This window comes from Chamaea fasciata, unplaced genomic scaffold, assembly GCF_029207755.1.
Source record: "Chamaea fasciata isolate MVZ Bird 193981 ecotype frontalis unplaced genomic scaffold, bChaFas1.0.hap1 SCAF_1, whole genome shotgun sequence".
In the NCBI taxonomy this organism is placed as follows: Eukaryota; Metazoa; Chordata; class Aves; order Passeriformes; family Sylviidae; genus Chamaea; species Chamaea fasciata.
Genome location: NW_027094086.1, coordinates 109,062,519 through 109,082,656, shown reverse-complemented (window position 1 = coordinate 109,082,656; position 20,138 = coordinate 109,062,519). Strand labels below are relative to the sequence as shown.

General features: G+C 43.2%; 1 protein-coding gene across 1 annotated transcript in view; it reads right to left on the bottom strand.

Moving 5' to 3' along the window:
- Positions 1–4,074: 4,074 nt before the first annotated feature.
- Positions 4,075–20,138, bottom strand: part of TMC2 (transmembrane channel like 2) — a 30,673-nt gene continuing 14,609 nt past the window's right edge. Inside the window, exons 11-20 of the mRNA XM_066193065.1 lie at positions 19,580–19,768; positions 17,945–18,124; positions 16,985–17,137; positions 15,522–15,650; positions 13,764–13,831; positions 13,069–13,308; positions 11,174–11,299; positions 6,695–6,773; positions 5,465–5,585; positions 4,075–4,360 (exon numbers count right to left, since the gene is read on the bottom strand). Of these exons, the coding sequence (XP_066049162.1) occupies positions 4,107–4,360; positions 5,465–5,585; positions 6,695–6,773; positions 11,174–11,299; positions 13,069–13,308; positions 13,764–13,831; positions 15,522–15,650; positions 16,985–17,137; positions 17,945–18,124; positions 19,580–19,768 (1,539 nt within the window). The 3' untranslated portion in view covers positions 4,075–4,106. The remainder of the gene's footprint in view (positions 4,361–5,464; positions 5,586–6,694; positions 6,774–11,173; positions 11,300–13,068; positions 13,309–13,763; positions 13,832–15,521; positions 15,651–16,984; positions 17,138–17,944; positions 18,125–19,579; positions 19,769–20,138) is intronic.

The following is a 20,138-nucleotide window of genomic DNA, read 5'->3' as shown; positions in this document are numbered from 1 at the left end:
GGATAAACAGATAAAATCCCAGTCTCCATCATCAGGAAGTTTCTCTGTGAAGTGGTTTTTGGTTGTCTTTCTTGCCTGCGTTTGTCAGAGGAAGTTTCTTAGAGTAGGTCTGAGAAAGTCATTCTGGTGCCAGTGCAGCTTGTGGCCCTTGTCCCTACAATGGCTCTTGTGGTGTCTGGAGGCTGTTTGTAGGTTTGAGGTTTCTATAGCTTAAATGTGCAGCTGAAAACCTTCCTCTCTGAAAGAAACTAAAAATCCATCTCCAGAGCTCTGGTTTGTTAGCTGGTATGAGGAAACCCTCTCCCCTGTCCATGAGCAGAGAAAGATTCCAAAGAACAGAGGTGGATGACACACAAGACCTCTGCAGCTCACATTTTCAAACAAGGTGACAATTCTATTTCTGTAGACATTAAGAATGTGTGATAAATATCTTTGTCATAGTGCAGGGTTAGCTATAGGAGAAGAGGATGAAAGCTCAAGATGATCTTGACTACTTGTTTAGAATACGTGAGGTTATCAGGAAAAAGGATGCTGTCAGTAGTGGTGGCATCCAGTGCTTGTTTCCCTTTCTCTCCCTGGAAAGCTTCATATAAGCAACCTGAAAATACAAGTTGGGGTGTTTCAAGGTTCCCTTTGAAAAGAACTTGCTGTCCTTCTGCAGCAAAAAGCCAATTTTTCTGCTTTGGAGAAGCCAAAGTGCCTTGGTACCGAATACAAAATCAGCGTATTCTTTGCATTCTTTTCTGGGTTTATGAGCAGACCTGCTTAATGGTGTCTACCATTTTCTGTTCATGGAGAATGCAGAAAGGAGCTTGTCTTGTATACAGCTGAGCGCATTATCATAGAAATGTCTGAATTATGTCTTTGACCCTAAAAGAGAAGGGTGCATGTTGTTGTCCCCTTCACAGCTCATGTTTAGCCATATGTTTTGCAAAACTGCAATTTCTAAAATTTTTTTTAAATTATTTTTTTAATTTAAAAATTTAATTTTAAAAAAAAATTTGCTGAAGTTCCTGTTCATTAGTAACACTGAGCAGATGCTCTGCCTGGCCATGCAAACTAAAAACCAATGCCCATGAGAGCTGCCTGTTTAAAAACAAACCTCTGATAAGACTAATAAAATAATTAAACTTAGATATTTCCTTGGTTTTCTACCAAAACATCTTGGCTGCAGTATTTGATCTAGTGGCAATACAAGATGTGAAAAATTTGCAATGCAGAGGCTTCTTCCAGTCATCTATGAATGCAAGCTGAGGGCTGTGCGGGATGTTACTAGGAGGCTCCCAGTACTCACCACTAAGCTTTTCTCTTTTTTTTTTTTCTTTTTCTTTCCCCTTGAAGTTGAGCCCTGGAGGAAGATTGAGATGGATACAATCTTTCAAAAAATGTTAGGGGGTTGGATATCAATGCTCAGACAAGGGCCTTTTGCTGTTTCTAACAATAGAAAAACAGGAATGAAACCAAACACTACTGAGTATTCCAGTGAATTTCTGGAGTTTAACCTTCAGTTGCACGTGAATAACTGGTAAATGGACTCAGAACTTCAGGAGACAAATAATCATTTCAGCCAATATGAGGAGTGAGGGTCGGCATTTTTATACCATTCACAACTCTTGTGCTCTGATAGAGGACCCCCCTGTGGATTGGAGCTGGGGAAGAGAGTTGCTGCTGGTCTGCAGGACTTGTCTGGCTGATACTATCGCCCTTGTATCCTGGACTCTCTGAGCTTGCAAAAGACATTGATCAATGGGTGAACCTGATATATTATAATTAGAGATAAACAAGCCTTGAGCGAGTAATTAGCTAATGGGCAGTTGTGTGCTCCAGAGATGACACACTGCTTTGGAATGCTCTATATCAATGCTAGTCTGATTCAGAGAGTATCCAAATCCTGTAATAGTGATTCATCTGGCCTAAGTCTGCTTCTGCTTCTCTGGTTTTCAAAACCTGCCTGGAGTTCTTTATGGCTTCTTCATAGTGCTTCTTGTTGCCTTTATATGTGTGCAGACGTGTCTGCGCACACACGCTTCCAGCCTCTTTCTTTCTGTTTGCTAGCAGCAATGAGTGAGATCTGAAGCCACATTCTCCCCTTTCCAAACTGTGTTTCAGTGTGAGTGGAGGAGTGAAGAGGAGGAGAGTGCTCTTCCTTGATATGCAACCACCCCCTAGGATACCAGAGTCTGCAGGGCAGACAGGCTGTGCTGAAATCAGGGCACTGTGTTGTTTCTGTGACTTCCTTCTGGGTTAGCAGGCTGGGGACATCTTCCTCCAACACTTTCTGACCAACATGGACACCTTCAAGGAAGGATGTCTCCTGGAAAAGGCCTTCTCTTTTCTGACTTTTCTCCAGTTCTGTGAATGGGTATCTCTGCAGAGAACTCTTCACCGCCATGTTGCATCAGCAATTCTCACGGTAAAGATGCAAGACAGGACCTCACCTGTGGGACCCAGATCACAGAAATGTCCTTCCAAACCCAGGAAATAAAGCTGATGAGCAGCTTCTCATGTGGAGGCTCCCTGGGAGAATGACCAACCCTGACTGCAGCAGTGTCCTGGGAACAGCCAAACCAAATTTGAGCTGTGCACCAGGAACAGCTGTGTCTAGAAACAATCCATTGACTTTTCTGGATTTGAAAGCAAAATGCAATGATTTAGTTTTTGAAGAAATTCCAAAGTCTCTCATTTGTCTCTTGCTTGCATCTCCTGGAAGTACTTCTCTACGGCTCTGGCCTCTGTTATAAAGCACAGACATCAACAAACAAGTGATGTCTCCATCTATAAATAAGCACAGCACAATATTTAGGCTCGTAATTTCTGTGAAAATGCAGATGTCCAAAACTTTTTGCTGTTTTAGACCTGAAAAACGGAATCCTTTTCCCAGTCTGCCTCATGTCTGACCTAACTGGACTCCTTTTCCCAGGTCCCAAAAGGTGGGCATTTCCACGCTGAAGGTCTGTGCTCTGTCAAAACATAGAGGAGAAATAAGTTATTGAGTTTCCTGTCCTGAACATAGCATTTCACAATATTTATGGAATTTAGTAGAAAAAAATTCAAAGTGAGGACCTTTTAAAATCCAAATATTCCAGTTTTAGGAGAACTGTTACTATCTATGGTTATGGATTTAGTTTCATTGAAGAATTTTATTTGTTATAGACTTTTCAATGAAGAGCAACACCCCTGTGAACACCAGATCTAAGCTGGCCAGGGTGGGTTTATGTCAGCAACTGGAAGAAACCGTAGGTGTAAGAGAACAGGCCAGCCCAGAGAAGATCTCCCACAGAGTCCTGGGAAGTCCTACAGATCTGGATGATACTGTTCTTAATTGCACCAGGGATTTCTAACTGGTTTTAATCAGAAACTAGGCCAAGGCACTGTTAGTCTCTCAGTTGTGCTGGGTGGTGTTGCTAGACTAGGAATCATATCCAGGGATTGAAATAATGGTGCAAACTGCTGTCAACAGACTGTGAAAAGAGGAGTGGAGTGGGAACCTAGAGAAAGTGGTGGTGAGATTGAAACAAAAAGATGAAAATTTGTAGGAGGTAGACTGTAGGAAAGTAGGAAAGCTATCACAAGGGACAAAATGCCACTGACAAAACCCCCTCTGGGAGGAATCCTCTACTTCTAGTAGCAGCTGCCTTGTGGCTGAGCAGGGACACTCAATTTTTTATAAGAATACTAAATTCTTCAGGCAGATGAACAACAGAAAAAACCCACAACAAACCTCTGTTTAAAGGACAGGTAAAGTCACACAACTTTTATTAATTAAAGAAGCCCTTAAAAGTACTGGCAAGCACTTGGTCCACGGAGAAAGTTCACTGCTGTTAGTGGCCACGGGTCTGTGTTCTGTGTGAAGCAGTTCAGCAGTGTCACAGCTGATTTTTGTTCTGACTGCCTCCCATTTCCCTTGGGATCAAAATCAGCACAGTCTCTGGGGGTTACAGTTCAGAAATACTACTAAGTGTCTAAACAAATCTGTATTAGAGAGTTGGATAGATAGAGAGCACCACGAGTGGATGACCAGCATGCAGCAATCATTTCCTACCAAAGCTACAGCAGTTCATGCAGCACCTCTATTTTAATGTTGGACAGGAGAAACTTTGCTGAGGTTATCGAGCAGCCCGTGGGTAGCATGGCTGCCCTCTCCCTTTCCCAGGGAGTGGTCCCAGGGGGTGCCCCCATGGCCTGGGTTGGCCAGGGTAGGGAGCCCGAATGCCCAGTGTCCGTGGCTGTGTCACAAACACTTGTGATGGTGGGGTGAATGCTGCTCCTCTACCGCCGGCTATGGGGCTGCCAGCCAGGACTTCCCCTCTGCCTGGTTTCCTGACAGGGCTGGTTCCATTCGGAGACTCTATCTTCTTGTCTAGAGAAAAGAGTATGGATGTTATTTTCTTGGGAGCAAACACTGCCTTTTGTCCTCTCCCCAGTGGCTGCTGTTTCTTCTCTGTGCAATAACCAGAGTGTCTGGGGAATTGTGTCTGAACATCTGAGTGAAGAAACCAGCAATAAGAATGTTTCCCCTCCCTCAACATCCAATACCTGTCTCTGCTGCCCAACCCCTCCTTTCAGATTTTTACTGATGCATTCGTGAGACATGATAATCCTACCAGCCATGCTGGTACACTTCTAGGCATGGGGTGGTTGTGGGTAATTCCTGATTTTAGTTTGTATTTTCAGTGCACTCAAAATACTGCCAGCTCTATTTCCATTTTAATGAATGCCCAGAGTCTGCTTTGGTGGGGATCTGTACCGGGTTGCTCTGAACCTTCCAGTTTGTCTCAGCCCATTGAATTCAGGGGGGTTGTGGTGGCACTAGTCTGCTTTTCTCACCTGCACCAGGATAAGATCAAAATCTTTCAAGTGATTTTCACAAATGAGAGCCGGAGGCTCTGGCAGTCAAGAAGTGGCTGGTTGAGATCGAGCCAGGAGGATCCATTTTCTTTGAAAATAGCCTGATCCTGGTGCTAATGCATCCTTCTGATTCTTTCTGCCCAGCCATGGACCCCCACAGCAGAGTTTAGAGCATGCTTTTATTTACCCTAAGACTTAACCTTATCCTGTGAAAAGTTTCTGTCTCATTCATGATGAATTTTCCAATGAAAAGCTCAACTCAGGAAAAGTCTGACTCAACTCATCAGCCCTGAAACAACACTGAGCTTAAACATAGTTCCGAGAATAAATTGCTGGTTTCATGAATGGCATGGTTAATAGTTGAGATGTGAATCATAATTTTGGACTACAATTCCCACTGTGACAAGCCTATGTGAGATATAATCCATTCTAAAAATGTGCCCTTCCTGGGTGTCCATTGGCAGGTGGACTTCCACGACAGGACAAAATCTCTGCTAATTATACTCATGCAATCCCTTGCTAAGGTGTGTCCCTCCAGTTTCTCAATCTTACCAGTCACTTTGGTGGCTAAATGAGCCTTTTCAGAAGGGTTATGGGGAGATTGTGTAATTTTTACCTTCTGCTTGTTTGGGGGGAGTTTCAGTCTTCGTACTTGGTGTAAGTAAATCCTCCAGATCTTGCAGCATCGGGTTGGTACTGGCTTTGTTGTTTCTCTTGTTTTTCTCCTCTTCACGTTGCTGCATCAATAAAAACCATTTGGTTTAGTTAAGAACTGCAGATGTAATCTGGGAAATGGTGTCCTGGTGTTGTGTTTGCCTGGCTAAGTGTTTGTTGTTATGAATAAATCTCTTTGCCAAGTTCAAGGTGCTGAATCCTGGTCTGATGATCAAGTGTTTCCAGGAAAGAAAGTACATCCCAGGCAGGACTGGAAAACAGTGGCTCTGCTTCTGTTAGGGAAAAGCACTTGCTGATAACGTGGTTTAGGTCTATCAGACTGTTCGTGTGTTGCTGCAGCTACCGATCTTTGGTGTATTGGTTAGTTTTAAATGCGAGTCTCTTGTGAGAGAGGGTGTCAGGGATAGATGCCAGAGGATACAGCAGCACACAGATGTAGGGCTGTCTTTGTCTTTACCTGCATACATTTAGGACTGAGAAAGGTTTTCTTCTGGATGGTAGAGGGAATCTGTACTTCTGGATAGTGCCGAGTCCTGCTTTGTGATCCCTTTAGCCCTGAACCCAGCCAGGTTGTGCAGCACGAATACAGTTCCTCAAAATCTGAGCATGCTGTAGCGCATGTTCTACTCCTGCAGTCCTTGAGGGTGCCCTTTGCACCAAGACACTTCCTTTAAGCTGAGTGATTAATTCTGAATTTGAGCATTTGAATGTAATTTATGGAGTCCCATTTCTCAGTGCTCACATCCTCGCTTTTAAAGTTGCACCTGTCTCTGCTTTATGTGATGTTTTGCTTGATGTGGCACTGCTTCCTTGGCTTGGATCCCGTCCTGTGTCAGTAAAATGGCTGTGGCTTTCATGGGTTTATCATTGTTCCTGGGAAATCTTAGACACCAAAGCATTGTCTGAACTTTGAGGTAACTTACTTTTGTAGATGAAAAGCACAGTTTATAGGAAAGCCAACTGTGGTTTTGATGTATGAAATAGCAGGCTATTATGGGATGTGACCACTCCACACATCTAGATGTTAAATGCCATCGGAGGGGACTGAACAAGCATAAAATACGTCATCTTCTTGTGTCACCAAAGTAAAGAGTGATTTAAAAACATATGCTACACACTAAAATTGAAGTGCATGGTATTTCAAAGGTGGTTTTTCCAGATCAGTACCTACCATTTGCATTTTCTTCTTCAGCTCTGCATTGGCACGCTGATACGCTTTAGACACAGCATTCAGGTAATAGATGGTGAGGCTAGAAAAGAAAACATGTTGGTGAAGTGAAAGGATCAGGGGAAAGAGAAAGTTTCACAAGCAGGGAACATGTAATTTTTTCCTACCTTCTAAAAGCTAATTTTCCCACCAGCTGCCTCCAAACTACTTTGAGAAGCTCAGGGTTTAGGAAGAATTTGGGCTGCCTGTGGCATGGTTAGCCCAGACAGGCTGAGCCCATCCAAAGCTCAGCTCTGCTCCAAGAGAAGAAAAATGACCAGCCTGCCCTTGTGCCTCCACCTTGGCTGGCCTTGGGCTCCCTCCGCTTCCTTTGTACCAACCTTGGGGAAACCAGGCACCAGCCTTGAGATGGAACTGCCACCAGGTAACACAGGGACCTAAGGAAAAACTGGGAAACCGGGGAAATAGTGGTAGAATAGGGCCTTGACACCTCTCCTGAAAAGCAATGCTCAAGGAACAATCCTCCCTTTTCCAGGACCAGCTGCATCCTGTATCCCTGGATGGGGCCTGAGTGAACAGAGACAGGAACTGAGGGCAAGCAGAAGCCAGGTTGGAGCAGAGCCACAGGCTTTTGTTTTGATCCTGTCTTCTCCAAAAAGGGCACGCCAAAACCAGGCGAAAACTGAGCCAAGCTGAAGGGAACTGAAAGGCAAGCAGGGATGGGAGAGGGCATGCTGGCTGCCAGCCTCTGGCACACAGGGAGGCTGTGCTCTAAAATATGCCTGAGAATCTGGGTTTGTCTCGCCACCTCTGACTCTCACCAGCCAGTAGTATTTTGGTAGTAAAAAAATGTCTCCTACTTTTGTGGAGTGCCTTTATTTTTCTAAATTGTAACCATCATCCGCTCAGTGACTCCAAGCCCTTCTCAGAAAAAGTACCAGCTGTTCGGTTCACTGCTATATTTGTTTGGTTTTTTAAAAAATAAAATAGAAAATTCTCTTATAAAAAGAAAAAAAAAAAGATAGGGAAAGAAAAATGGTTCCCTGACAGTTCACAACATTCGTGTGCTCAGCAGCCTCAAATCAGACTCAAGGATTTAATCAACTGAGTGCCTGACCCTAAGCCCTGCAAGGCACCATGTACTGCCATGTGGGTTTCCAGGTGGAAGATCAGGAAGCAGTGCTCAGGATTGCCTTTCTTGAGGCTTTTTACAGGGGTCTGTCTAGAGGAAACACATTTGCTTCCTTTTGCCTAACATTAACCCAAAACTCAGTCTTGGTGATCTGGGCTCTCTGTCCTGCAAATCCTCTTGGAAATTGTTTTTCCTTTTTGTTCTTTTGTAAAGGTGTGATAGTTTTATTTCTTGCATGTTATCAAGCTCATTGTCTAGAAACTACTACTTTGTAATCAGGGCTGTGAATAAGAGTGGTGTTGGTAACACACTGATGTTTTGGTTTTGCTAATTCTTGTTTATCCTAAGTTGAGCAAGGGCCTTTGTTTTTGTCTCAAGCTCTGCCAGTGAGGAGGTACACAAAAGAAACTGGGAGGGAGCATAGGTGGGACAGGTGACCTGAACTGACCAAGGAGAAATTCCATACCATAGAACCTCATGCCTGGTGCATAAACAGGGGAGTTACCTTTAACAGGGGCCAATCTGGTTTTGGGAAGGGGGATCTGGCATTGGTCAGTGGGTGGTGAGCAACTGTATTGTGTGTCACTTGTTTTTTCCTTTTTATTATTATTATCATTTACCATTATTACTATATTTTACTTTAATTTTGATTACTAAACTGTTCTTATCTCAATCTATAAGTTTTTCTTTGTTTCTTCTCCGCATTCCACCAGGACTGGGGAGAGAGAAAAGTGGTTGAGCAAGTAGCTGGGTAGTGCCTAATTTCCATGTGGGTTTAAACCATGACACCCAGGCACCACTCTTCGCTGATAACTTTCTTCCCCAGTTCTGGGGACAGTGTGGCTCACTGTCCTTTTCTAGCCTGGACAGGAATTATAATTTTCCCCCTTCTTGAAACAGTAAAATGCTTCTATCTTCTGCCAGGAAGCTCAGCAGGCCACAGCTTGAAATACTACTCTCAACCAGAGCGGGATCAGGTTACGTGCCTGTGGGCACAGTATCTTTCATTCTTCTTCCTTTGTATTTCCTATTGACCTTGTTCTTGGGCAGTTAAAAGCAGGATAGTAAGCTTGACACCCATGTCACTCACTGGACCCCATCATTGTTTGGAACCAGGAACTAAGAACCGAAATAAATAGAAGATGCATTTTGGATTGCACCTGGATAAAAGAGAAGAGGTTGTCATGGCTAGAGAAAATTACTTAATTCAGTCCATAGAAGTGGAAAACACCTTTTTTGAGAGGCCACAATCAAAATCAACAGACCATCCATTTACAATCCACCTGTTGCTCTTTGTAGAGGCTATTTTTAGTTAGACTGGATTGTAGGTTGACTTGCCTGCTGCTACGAGAGCTTCTGGCACTCTGCTCATCAGGACTAAATGAAGCTTTTCCATTTCCCTGGTTTCAATCTCTTGGAAAACTGGATGGGGTTCATCATAAGGATTAGGTTCATCTTAACCCTGTCTGCCTGTCAGCACCACAGCAGAAATTGAAGATTTTCAGAGACAAGGCAGGAAACTGGGCACTTGACTGAAAAGGAGAAGAGAAAAGGGCCAAAGCCCTAAGAAACAGCCTTGTTTGGTCACTGTGATTTTGTCTGAGATTATCACAGCAAGATGAGTATGTAGATAACAAGCAGTACCTCTGCAAGACATCCAATGTTCTCAGGACTTGTGAGAGCTACTGCCAAGGGGCTGTAGGTCTGGCTGGTCCAGGCACCATGGAGGAAGCCACTTCTTTAGGGCTGTGACTCTCTTGGGAGCTGAACAGCTGGAAATCACAAGTATGTAATGCATACAGGCCATACAGGCAGTGTATCTGGGTGGAAACTGAGGATGTTTTAAGTAATATGGACATAAGGTATCTCAGTTCTCAGAGGGTAATCAGGGCAGAGACAAAACTGTGTCTCGAGGAGAGATGGACTGATGGTAAGTCTGTGTTGTGGGAATAGCCAACACTGGAAAGGTGTTATACAAGGTGTCTCTTCAACAAATAAACTGAATTTATGCTGTCATGAATTTCATGGCTATCAGTGGAGGAAAGGGCAGGAGATTGAAAATGGGTTTTGTCCAGTGACAAAGATATTACTCTCTCCCATCAGCCATTTGAGGGTTGCATCAAAGCCTCAGAAGTCTGGCCTGCAGCCCTTTTGTAAAGGTGGCCCACTTGGGGTGTTCTGCAGTCTTCATTTTGTGTTTGCAATGTCATCTGCCAGTGAAGCCCACAGGAACAGAGTTATAATTCTATAATATGCTTGGCCATGCTAGGGATGTGGTATGAGGCTTCTTGTCTCCTGCATAGACATGATCTGACTTGTACAGGTGTAGGATCTGCCTGCACAAGTTACAGTACCTGATCATCCTTTTTAGGTTAAAATGAGCAAGTAGTTTGAGGCAGGTAGTAGATGGGTGACACGTAATTTTCAGTTTAATTGGGATTTTTCTCAGGTTATTTGTGTAAGAAACCGTATGGAACTTGTATTTGATATGATTTAATGGCATTACCTTTAGCATAGCTATGCAGGATGAAGCATCGCAGTGCCCAAGGGCAGCTGTACTGGATCAGCCCAGAGGCTCATCTCCAGTGTGTGTGGATACCCCAGAAAGAGTCAGAACAAGAAGCTCTGTATGTCACAGACTCCTCAGCTCTCTCCCCATCTCCCATTGATTAGCCTGAAGTGCTCAGAATTGCCTACAGAATTTGGCCAGAGCCCTCCTACTCATTTTGATAGCTTTGGCAAACCTCAAGAACAGTGCCAAAAATATCTGAAAAAAAAAAAAAAAAAAAAGGAGAACTAATCCTAGTACTGCTGAAGGTGCTGGGGATTTAAGTCTGATTTCGAAGCTGAAATGATCAAATGGCACTAAAACAAATACCAGATGTATTATTTGGAAAATGAAAAAGTAAAACCCCCCAAACCCAAACAAAGCTCACAACTCTTCATATTTTTGGAACATGTAATTTTTGAATGCCCTGTCTTGGCTGTGCTCTAAATACCACCAGCTGTGACAGAAATTGCTTCTCCAAAAGGCACCAGGCTGAGACTGTCCATTTATTTCCTGCTGGCTACAGAAAATTTTTCATATGGAAGCTGTGACAGCTTTGATATCTACAAGGCCTCTGTCAGCAATGTATTTCATCCACAAAGTCATCTTTAATTGGGTCAGGTAATTAAATTTTGGGGAATTGGGTTAGGCAAAGGTAAGGGGGGTAGGGAGCATGTGTCTGCTCTAATCCATGCTGTTATCTCAGCAGAAGCTGTATTTAGACCTGACTAATATCCCAGAAATTTTTTTTTTCCAACATTCTTCCCCAAGCCAGGCATTTAATATTGCAAGGAAAACTTACACCATGAGTAGAATTGCAGGTATGATCAGTCCTGGATTTGCCACATAGCTGAAGATCTTGGCAACAAAAAGTGGAAAATCGAGCTCGATGGTCTCTTGAATGACATCATACATCCTCTTCTTTCCACTGGAAAGACAAATGGCCAGTTAAGGCATGTAGATATGTTCTGGAGGGACAAAATGCCTTGTAGTCTCATGGTGCTAAACAGCATGTTTCAGCTCTCTTTCAATGAACATCAGCTTGCTGTCGGCCACCAAGGAGTTTAAAATGCCTTTATTTTAAATTATCTATTGGTTCAGTCATTCCCTCCCTCTCTCCCCTCACTGATTATACAAATAGTCTTTGCCAGGCCAGCTGGCTCCTGGAGTCAATACATTTATTTCCATGCTTGACTCCTTTATCAGTCCTGACTATTTACCCCCCTGAAATAGATAAAACCCTACAGACTGCAGTAACCACATATTTCTGATGAATATCTTGTTAAGTATGGCCTTTTCATGGTAGAGATGACTTTCCATATGCAAATTCCAGCTTTCTGAAATAATGAGCCAACTTGAAGAGCTGCTAAGTAATGACAAAAATAGCAAGCTGTGATTATTGCTTAATAGGAGACTCAGTGAAAGAGTAATTTCAAACGGGATTGATAAAGCAGATGAGAGTATTCTGTATGAAAGAAGAACAAATCTGTAAAGGCCTGGATTATGTAACTGACCTTCTTCTCTCCCCAGAATCTCTGGGTCTGGGAATTCAACCCTATCAATGCTATTCCTCCCTTTTAGGCTTGGTGCCTCCTGGGAGCTTGCAGGATTTCCGTCAAGAGGGTATTGGACTCTCTGTCTTGATGATGACAGTCAATAAAGAAAACTTGGATAAACAGTATCCCAACCTCATCAACTGCCAGGAGCTCAGGAGAGCTGAGCTTTCAGTTGAGCTGCCAAGGGTCTGAATCAGGCTGAGTGGCTTTTGAAGGGTTGATTGGGAATTGAAATACCTCTTTCACATTGCAGATTAGTCATCCCCAAATGATAGTGTGTGTGCAACAAGTTACTTGTCAGATCATCTGACATTACTCGTTGACACCTGTCCTTGTTATAGAACTGAGGGTATTTTGGTCTCCTGCCTTTCCCCCGAGTCTTTTAGCTTTCTGATGTCATTCTCCGTCAGCAAGCAGATAACCTAAAACAGTGCATCTACAAGAACAATTTGTTCCAAGCTGGCTCCTTGCTGAGTCAGATTCAGCAGGCCCAGGAAATGGCGTTATTCAATCAAATTAGACTTTATTGTCATGCTAATCCAGTCCACTCAATGCTTTGTGCAGTGCTGATCCTGTCCTAATTAAAAGAAAAACAAAGCCCGACAACATTTAAAAAGAATCCAAACACACACACACAGAGTGCAAAAGAAGCAGCAATTTTACAAGCTCACCCCTACCCATTTTCTGCTATTTGCCAACTAAAGTCAACATGTGAAATACACCCTTTGAACTCATTTTGTTTCCTCAGTGCTCCAAAGAGCCTTTAAGATCCTCCAGTTGGGTTTTTTGTTGTTGATTTTTTTTTTTTTTTTTTTTTTTTTTTTTACCGGGGGCTGCACCTTGCTGTCCCATTCCTGCTTTTCTCTGTTGCTTTCATCAGTGTGTGTTGGGAAACCACTGGGAATCACGTAGCAGAGGAGAGCAGCAGACAGGAGCATGTTCAATGCTCCCAGCTGACTGTTTACACCCCGCAGCTGGACATGACCCTTTACGTCACATTGCTAAGTATTTAAACAGTTCACCATCTCTGCTGGAGTCCTGTCTTTCCAACTTCATAAAAATATGAAAATTTTGTTCTCGAAACAAAATGAAAATTTTGTTGTCATGTACCAGAGAACAAAAATATCCTTTTTGGTAGTACCTGAAAGGTCCACAGTCAAAGGAGGGAGGCAGGGACATGATGGTGTAAGCCACAGGCAGGAGGCTGAGGAAGAGGATCAGCAGCAGCAATCCCATGTAAAAATTGTTAGACTTGGATGCTTTGAAGACTCTTGCATGAGGGACATTGCTGCTCATAACAGCCCAGCACTGAAAATACATGGAGGTTAATAAGCGCAGCACGTTTATACCCACGAGCCCTGGTGCGTAAAAGGATCCCATCCTGAAAGGGAAAAGAGAAGGACAGGCACTGTTTTTTGACAGACTGGAAGGTTTGCTCTTTCCAAGAACAGAAAAGGAGCTGTTTGTGTGGTGACAAGTTTGTTCACAAATAAAGTCTGAGCAAGCTGATAGGTCCTACCTCTCTGCTCCCACAGATGAAGCCACCTGCACCCATAGGTTATGCTATGGTCCCCCTCACTGAGGAGCAGCAAGGCCTCAGACTTCTCAGGGGTTGCAAAGAAAATTTTTCAGTTTGGGACAAAGATTTCTCGGAGATGGCTTGGAAAATGTTAGGTGAATGTAATCAGCAGAGAGGAGACCCACTTTTATAGTTAAGCACAGAAAACCAATCAGTCAGAAAAAACAGAACCCAAATCTAGTTGGCTTGGAAGCTTTCTAACTCCACTAACAGGTTTTCTAAATAATGTGAAAAATTAAAAAAAGGAAATATCTTACCAAATCATTCCCTGGTTGAAAACCAAACCCAAAACATTGCCACTGATGTCGAACTCTGCATAGGACGGCTGTATGGGGAAAGAATGAAAAGTGTGTTGTTGCTAGAGGGGCCTGCTATTGTTTCTGCTGGGTGCATGATGCTTATTTAAAGCTGGCAAGCAGGGATTCCTGGAAGGGCTCCTGCTGCCTGCACATTGCTTGAATGGCCAGCAGCAGTGTGGGGAAAGCAGAACTGGAACTACTGTGCTGTGGGCTGCTGCTTCTCTCTTGGCTTCCTGAAAACTGGAAAGATATATAGAGGTGCTTAGACCTGCTCTGTGTTTGTTTCTCCCTGCTAATATGACACCAGCTGTGAGCATGGCATGGGACTTCCTTTTAAACTCCAGCTGGTGCCTGGATATGGACTTAGAGTTCCACCCTGGTAAAATATTGAATCTTGAAGCAGTGATAATTATGAGCTGGAAGGCAACTGCTATGCAGGATTATGTCCGTGTCCCTGGATCCAAGCTGCTGAAGAACAGAAACACAGGGCAAAGGGAGAGAAATACGAGTGAATATATGACCTGATGGGTATTAGGTGACATTTTACTCTGGGCTAACTGATATATTGCTCCACATAAAGAAGTATTTTAGCTGTCTGATGTGGGTGCTAATGGTCTCAGGTCCAGAATGGTCTCAGGCTGATCCGATCTACTGGAAGTATTTGTTGATTTCTAAAAGATAATTTTGTTAGACTTGCCTATGATGAAGCTATTTCTTCTATAAATATTGACTTCTATGTGCACAAAACTCAGGTAATTTTTTGGCAGAGAAACTTTGCGTAAAGATTTTCATGTTATGTTTTCTTGAAAAACCTTTTTTTTTTTTTTAACTGCAATGCAGAAAACAGAATTCTAAGAAATGGTAAGTGATGCTCTTATATATTTGGAATATCCTATGTGGTATGTCTGTTTTTCAAGCCATTTGCTTAATGCTGTCAGCAATTCATAAAATTGAAGTTTAAGATGTTTGTGCTTTATGATGAAAACTCAAGGGGAGCCTAGTCAGTGACTGCTTATCTGACTGCTCACAGCTTTGGGAAGGCATGGGTGTAAACACTGTTTACTTTGTTCTTTTGATTCTGGTCCTTTTACACTTTTAATCTTTAGTTAGAGGTTAATATTGCCTTCTTTTTCACATGAAAATAAAGGTAGCTTTCAGTATCTGCTGTCCTCTGCCTTGAGTATTCCTATGTGAGAAGGCTGGGTTAAACAAGAAGCTTATTCATTATCTACATTAGAAAGACACATATAAAATTGTGCTGGTGTCTCTGACTGGGTTGGGTTAGATGGCTGTCAGCAAACCATCTTTGCACAAGCAATGGAAGTATTTTCATGCTGCTTGGCTGCTGGGAGGATCTCCCTAGGCCACCTGCAGGGTGGGCAACAAACAGGAAAGTTTTGAGAAGGGATATAGAAGGGCCCAAGTTTTTAGGGTTATAGCAACTGAGTGAACACCGGATTATTTCTTTTTTAAGTCAGCTTAATGTTTTAAAGTTCTGAGATGGAGAGGACAACTGTGTTTTTGTAGAGTTCTTACTGGGATGGAGCTGATTGACCCAGAAAAATGATGCAGACTATGGATACCCATTATCCAGCAAGACCAGACGCCCAGTAGGAAGCATTCAAAACAAATTCATTTGTAATGTTTGACCAAGTGGTCCAAAATTACTTTTATCTTCTTGGCTATGAGATACTGACTCGGCTATGAGACACTTACAAATCCAGCCTCTAGGTCCCAGCACCAACAGTAATTCACAAATCTGACGAAGCAAGCTCGGATGAAATCTCCCACCAATATGGTTATGTAGGTCACCAGGATATCAGACACAGTGAGCCTCACAAACTCCTGCAATTAAAAAGAACAAAAAACCCCCCACTTAATGCCTGTAATTTCAGTAGCACATTCAGGACTGTATTTTTTATTAAGCCATTTGTCTTTATATGACAGTAATCTTCAGAAAAGCATGCCATAAGCAAACTCCCTGCCTGTTTTCAAAAACAGTGCAGTGCCTAAGCTTTACCTCTGTCCTGGGGAGTTACAAGCTCTGTTATAGCTGTTAAACCTGCTGCTGGCATTATTGACTACACTGCATGCTGTGGCAGCACAGAAAGTGGGAGCAGAATGCTAATGCTGCGGTGGTGCTGGTGTAAAATATACTTATGCCCTCAGTTGTTCTGATTGTGCGTAGCCCTGGTATGGCTCAGCTCCCTGACTTTCATGTGGACTCCAAAGAAAATTGTTCAGTTGTAAACAAGATCTGTGTGTAAGTGTAGAGAAAGGAGATATGCAAGACAAGGAAGATAAAATTGCAGGCAGAAGGAAGACTCATAAAGTGGAAATAACTGGTGGCCCAAGGATTCAAAAGGAAAGACACGAGAAATGTTTTTAAAGTATGAGAGGGGAAAAAAAAAGATCTGCTGAATGACAACTCAGTTTGCACCAAGGATCAGCTCCTTCTGAGGGGTGACAGTAGCTGGACTTTTCCCACACGACTGAGAACCACTTGGCTTTTGAAGACGCCTTGAGTGGGCACAGGAGTGCATAGCCCTGTAGTTTGGCAAGCCCTAACTGTATCAACCAGTAAACAACTCTGCATAGTCTGGTTGCAGATCTTCTTGGTGCAAGGTAAATATTGCAGGGTGGATTTGTGTGGTGAAACTCTGAGGACTTAAAGGCCACCCTGTCTGCCTTTCAAGGGGCTTACTTTTGCCTAATTCTGCTTTCATCCCGTGGTCTCGTGCTCCATTATAGATTGGGACATGTCAGGAGTTCCCTTGAGGCATGTCCTCAGGCTGGGTTTTATGCCTGCACCAAAGCCTCTCTGGAATATGGGCAACAGTAAATGGAGAAGAGAGGTTTGCTTCAAAGGCCAGTCATGATCTGAACAAGAACATGGTGCAGGCATGGCTGCAGACTGCCTGGCCTTTTGTGCTCTTCACAGCCAGTGCCTCAGAGCTGTGCATGCCGTGGTTGCTTCCAGCTGAGGATTTCACCGCCATGGCTTGAGAATCACAGCCAAGGGCTTGTATTTCCTTGGTGGTGCTGTATGAGAGTGGGGGAAAGAGCTGCTGTGTGTGAGGAAAACTTCAAGCCTGGAAATGTTAAAGACATCAATGAGAAAAACAAAAATGGACCATCCCAAACCAAGACAAAGACTTGCAACATAATGAATTCCTTACAATGCCAACAGTTGTCTCCCAGCAGGGTCCCCTGGGCACATCTGCAGGGTCAAGGGGAGGTGGGGTGACAGTGCTGTCATTCCCTGCAGATGAGTTGTGGTGACCGAGCAGTGTCCAGTGCGTGATGTTTTTCACTGCATCCTCTTCTGCCAGCTGCAATGAAGAGACACGGCCCCCAGACAAAAACATCAGAAAGTAGAAAACATGGAGGTGTTAGAAGAAATCCAAGGCGCTGAGTTCCTCCCTCCTCCTTACCAGTTACCACCTCTTGTATAAACATCTGTCCACAACAGAGTTACAGTGTCAACAATAGCACAGAAACTCCTCTTTTGCCAGGAGCAGGGGAGCAGCTGCCGAGAGCAGGTCAAGGCTCTGTGAGCTTTTGGGGAACAAGCAATGTGCTCCCTGCACATGGAGGAGTCAGAGCTCCTTCAAGACTCCTGTATGCAGATGTAGCCTTCACCCAGTCCTCCTCCTTCGCATTATTCATAATTTTTCAGGGCAGAGCAAACCGCCTCAATTCTTCTAATTCTTCTCACTTTAAAACAGAGCAATTTTTTCTGTGGATGAGTTAGACGTTTATCCTTTCCTGCAGCTATCTGCCCACAACACGCTACCAGGATAATGTTAAAGAGGGGAGGCAGGGGAGGAGGATTATAAACTATCCTCAGGGTCTACAGTAATAGAAATTGCATACAGTGTCAGATGGAGAAAAAAATAGAATTCCCTGACATGCTGTGATTATAGGGAGACAATAATTATCCTCTTCCCAGGGCTGTAAAGAGAAGCCAGAGACTCTGCTTGGTGAGTGTCCCTGGGGCACTGCTCAAGAGGACTGGGGACAGAGCAAACACCTGCTGCTAAGGGGGTGGCTGTCCCTGCTGGCTGTGGGGACAGGCTGTGTTCACCCTCGACTCTGGGAAATGCTATTTGACCGTGGCTTTTTGCCTCAGCTCTTACTTTTTCATTGACGTCATCCATCAAGGCCAACAAAAATGTGTAGAGGTTCCCCAGGAAGAGTGCGAAGATCCGCCCCAGCTGCCATTTCAGCCCGATGCGGGGATGGTAATTTTCTAGTGCAGCGATGGTTTCAAACAACGGAGGGCAAAACATGCCCAGCAAGGACATCACAATTTCAACCTGCCACATGAGGAAAATGAGATAACTGCTAGTAGTAACAACAGTGACTATCTTACTTTGAGCAGAGCGGGAGCTGCCAGCAACTGGTTGGATATTTCTGAAGGGTTTATAAAGGGGAGGGAGTCAAAGCAAACTCAGCTTCTGGCTTTGCTTAGTGTGCAGGCAGCACAGCGTCAGACTTCAGGGCTGGGTTGCAAGTCGTTGCTCTTGCAGGAGCACTTTTGCTCTTATCTCAAAGGGATGAGCTCCAAAGAATTTGCTCCCTGTCAGTCCAGACTCATGAATATTTAGATTCCTCAAGTACCTTGCAGTATTGCTTGCATCAGCTCCAAGGTTCTTATTTTAGTTTCAGAGGAAGCACAAGACTTGGCTTGTGTGCATAAAGATAATTAGTAAATGCTAATGTTTATTTTCCACATTCAGCACCTTTGCTTTTGCAGAAGGCATTTACAGACTTGAAGGGAAGCACATCAAGATCTGTTTTGCAGCTCAAGATAATATGCCCCAGTGGTATCTTTGTTCCTCTTTATCATGCCAGATACTAAGTTGTGCAATAGCAATGGCTACTCAAGGTTAGCTCAAGCATGACTTACAGACTTTAAATTTTTTTTATAGCCCTACAGGCCCGTGGCCTGTATCTGTACAGGTGCAGGCAGTCTTTGACTCCTCTTTGTGCTTTTCTTTCCAGGAGAAATAACAGTACTCAGCACTATATTTATTCAGATCTCACATTATTACCTGGAAAGGGTCAGACATTAAACTTTTTTTTATAATGAGATTTTCTTCTCTGGGAAAAATCTATAGTGATAAATCAAAGCACTTTTTTAAGCAAGTGCTGTCTGTCTAAAGTTTTCTGAAGGAATTTTGAAAATGCGTGGCTTTGAATTTAATTTGGCTTTGATATATAAATACATGATAATATACTAGACATTGAAATTAAACCTTTCTATAGGTTGAAATATTTTTTGCTGTATGTGGAGAGCTTAAAGATTTGAACTTCTCATTCCAAAATCAGACACAGGAAAACTTTGACAATTGAAATTTTTTTCCCCATTATTTAAGGTGGATGACAAAGGTTTAATTTTAGAGTTTTGTCTGAATATGGACATTTTTGACACCCAGAGAGCTTTTTTGTACAACAGAGTTTGTAAGTGTTCTGCAATTTGATTCTTAGGATGGTGATCGGTGTTGAAAGTGCTGAAAAGCCATTGACTTTTCTAGTGATTTATTATAGGAGTATTTGCCCTTCTCTGTGGGAGTTAATTTGCCTAAGGAATTTTCAGTGACATCAAAGTGCATTGCAGCTACAACAAGTGCAAAGGTATTGAAGGGGACTCCTGGGCCCTGATAGGGAATCCCCATGTCTTGGATGCTGTCCTCAACTTGTGGCAATTTAATTTGCTGATGTCCAAAGCAAATTATCCCAGCAGAAAACTGGAAGAAAAGTTTCCTTACCTCATTTCTTTCATACCACCCAACGTTTTGCATTTTGGAAAATGTCTGGGAGCGTTTCACCACAAAATAAATGAGGTAGCCACTCCCACACAAGCAGCATATAATGAGGACATTGGCCAAAACCCGCAGGAACCTCCTCAGATGGATATTCTCATCCTTGTTGCTTTCTTGCTCATCTACAATAGACTCCTGAAAAAAACAGGGGTGCTCAAGAAATTTGAATGGATATCTTGCAGCACCAAGCAAAAGGCAACATCACAAGGTTTTTCACCCTATGAAATGCAATCTTCTGCTATTCTGGCTATATCCAACTTGGTAGTTTTGGTTAAATTCAAACTAAGCTTCATAGAGGCATCCTGGTCCAACCGAAAGATAGATATCAAATGGCAAAGAGTCTGACATATCCCAGGGGAACTTCACTCTAAATTAATACAAATTCTTTTAAAAGCTGAAAAAAGGGTATTAGGGGAAGCAGGTCACAGAAGCTGGAGCTGCCATGGGTCAGCACCATACTCTGTTCACATGTAGCGGTGCTGAGTAGGTATCCATATTTCCCCTT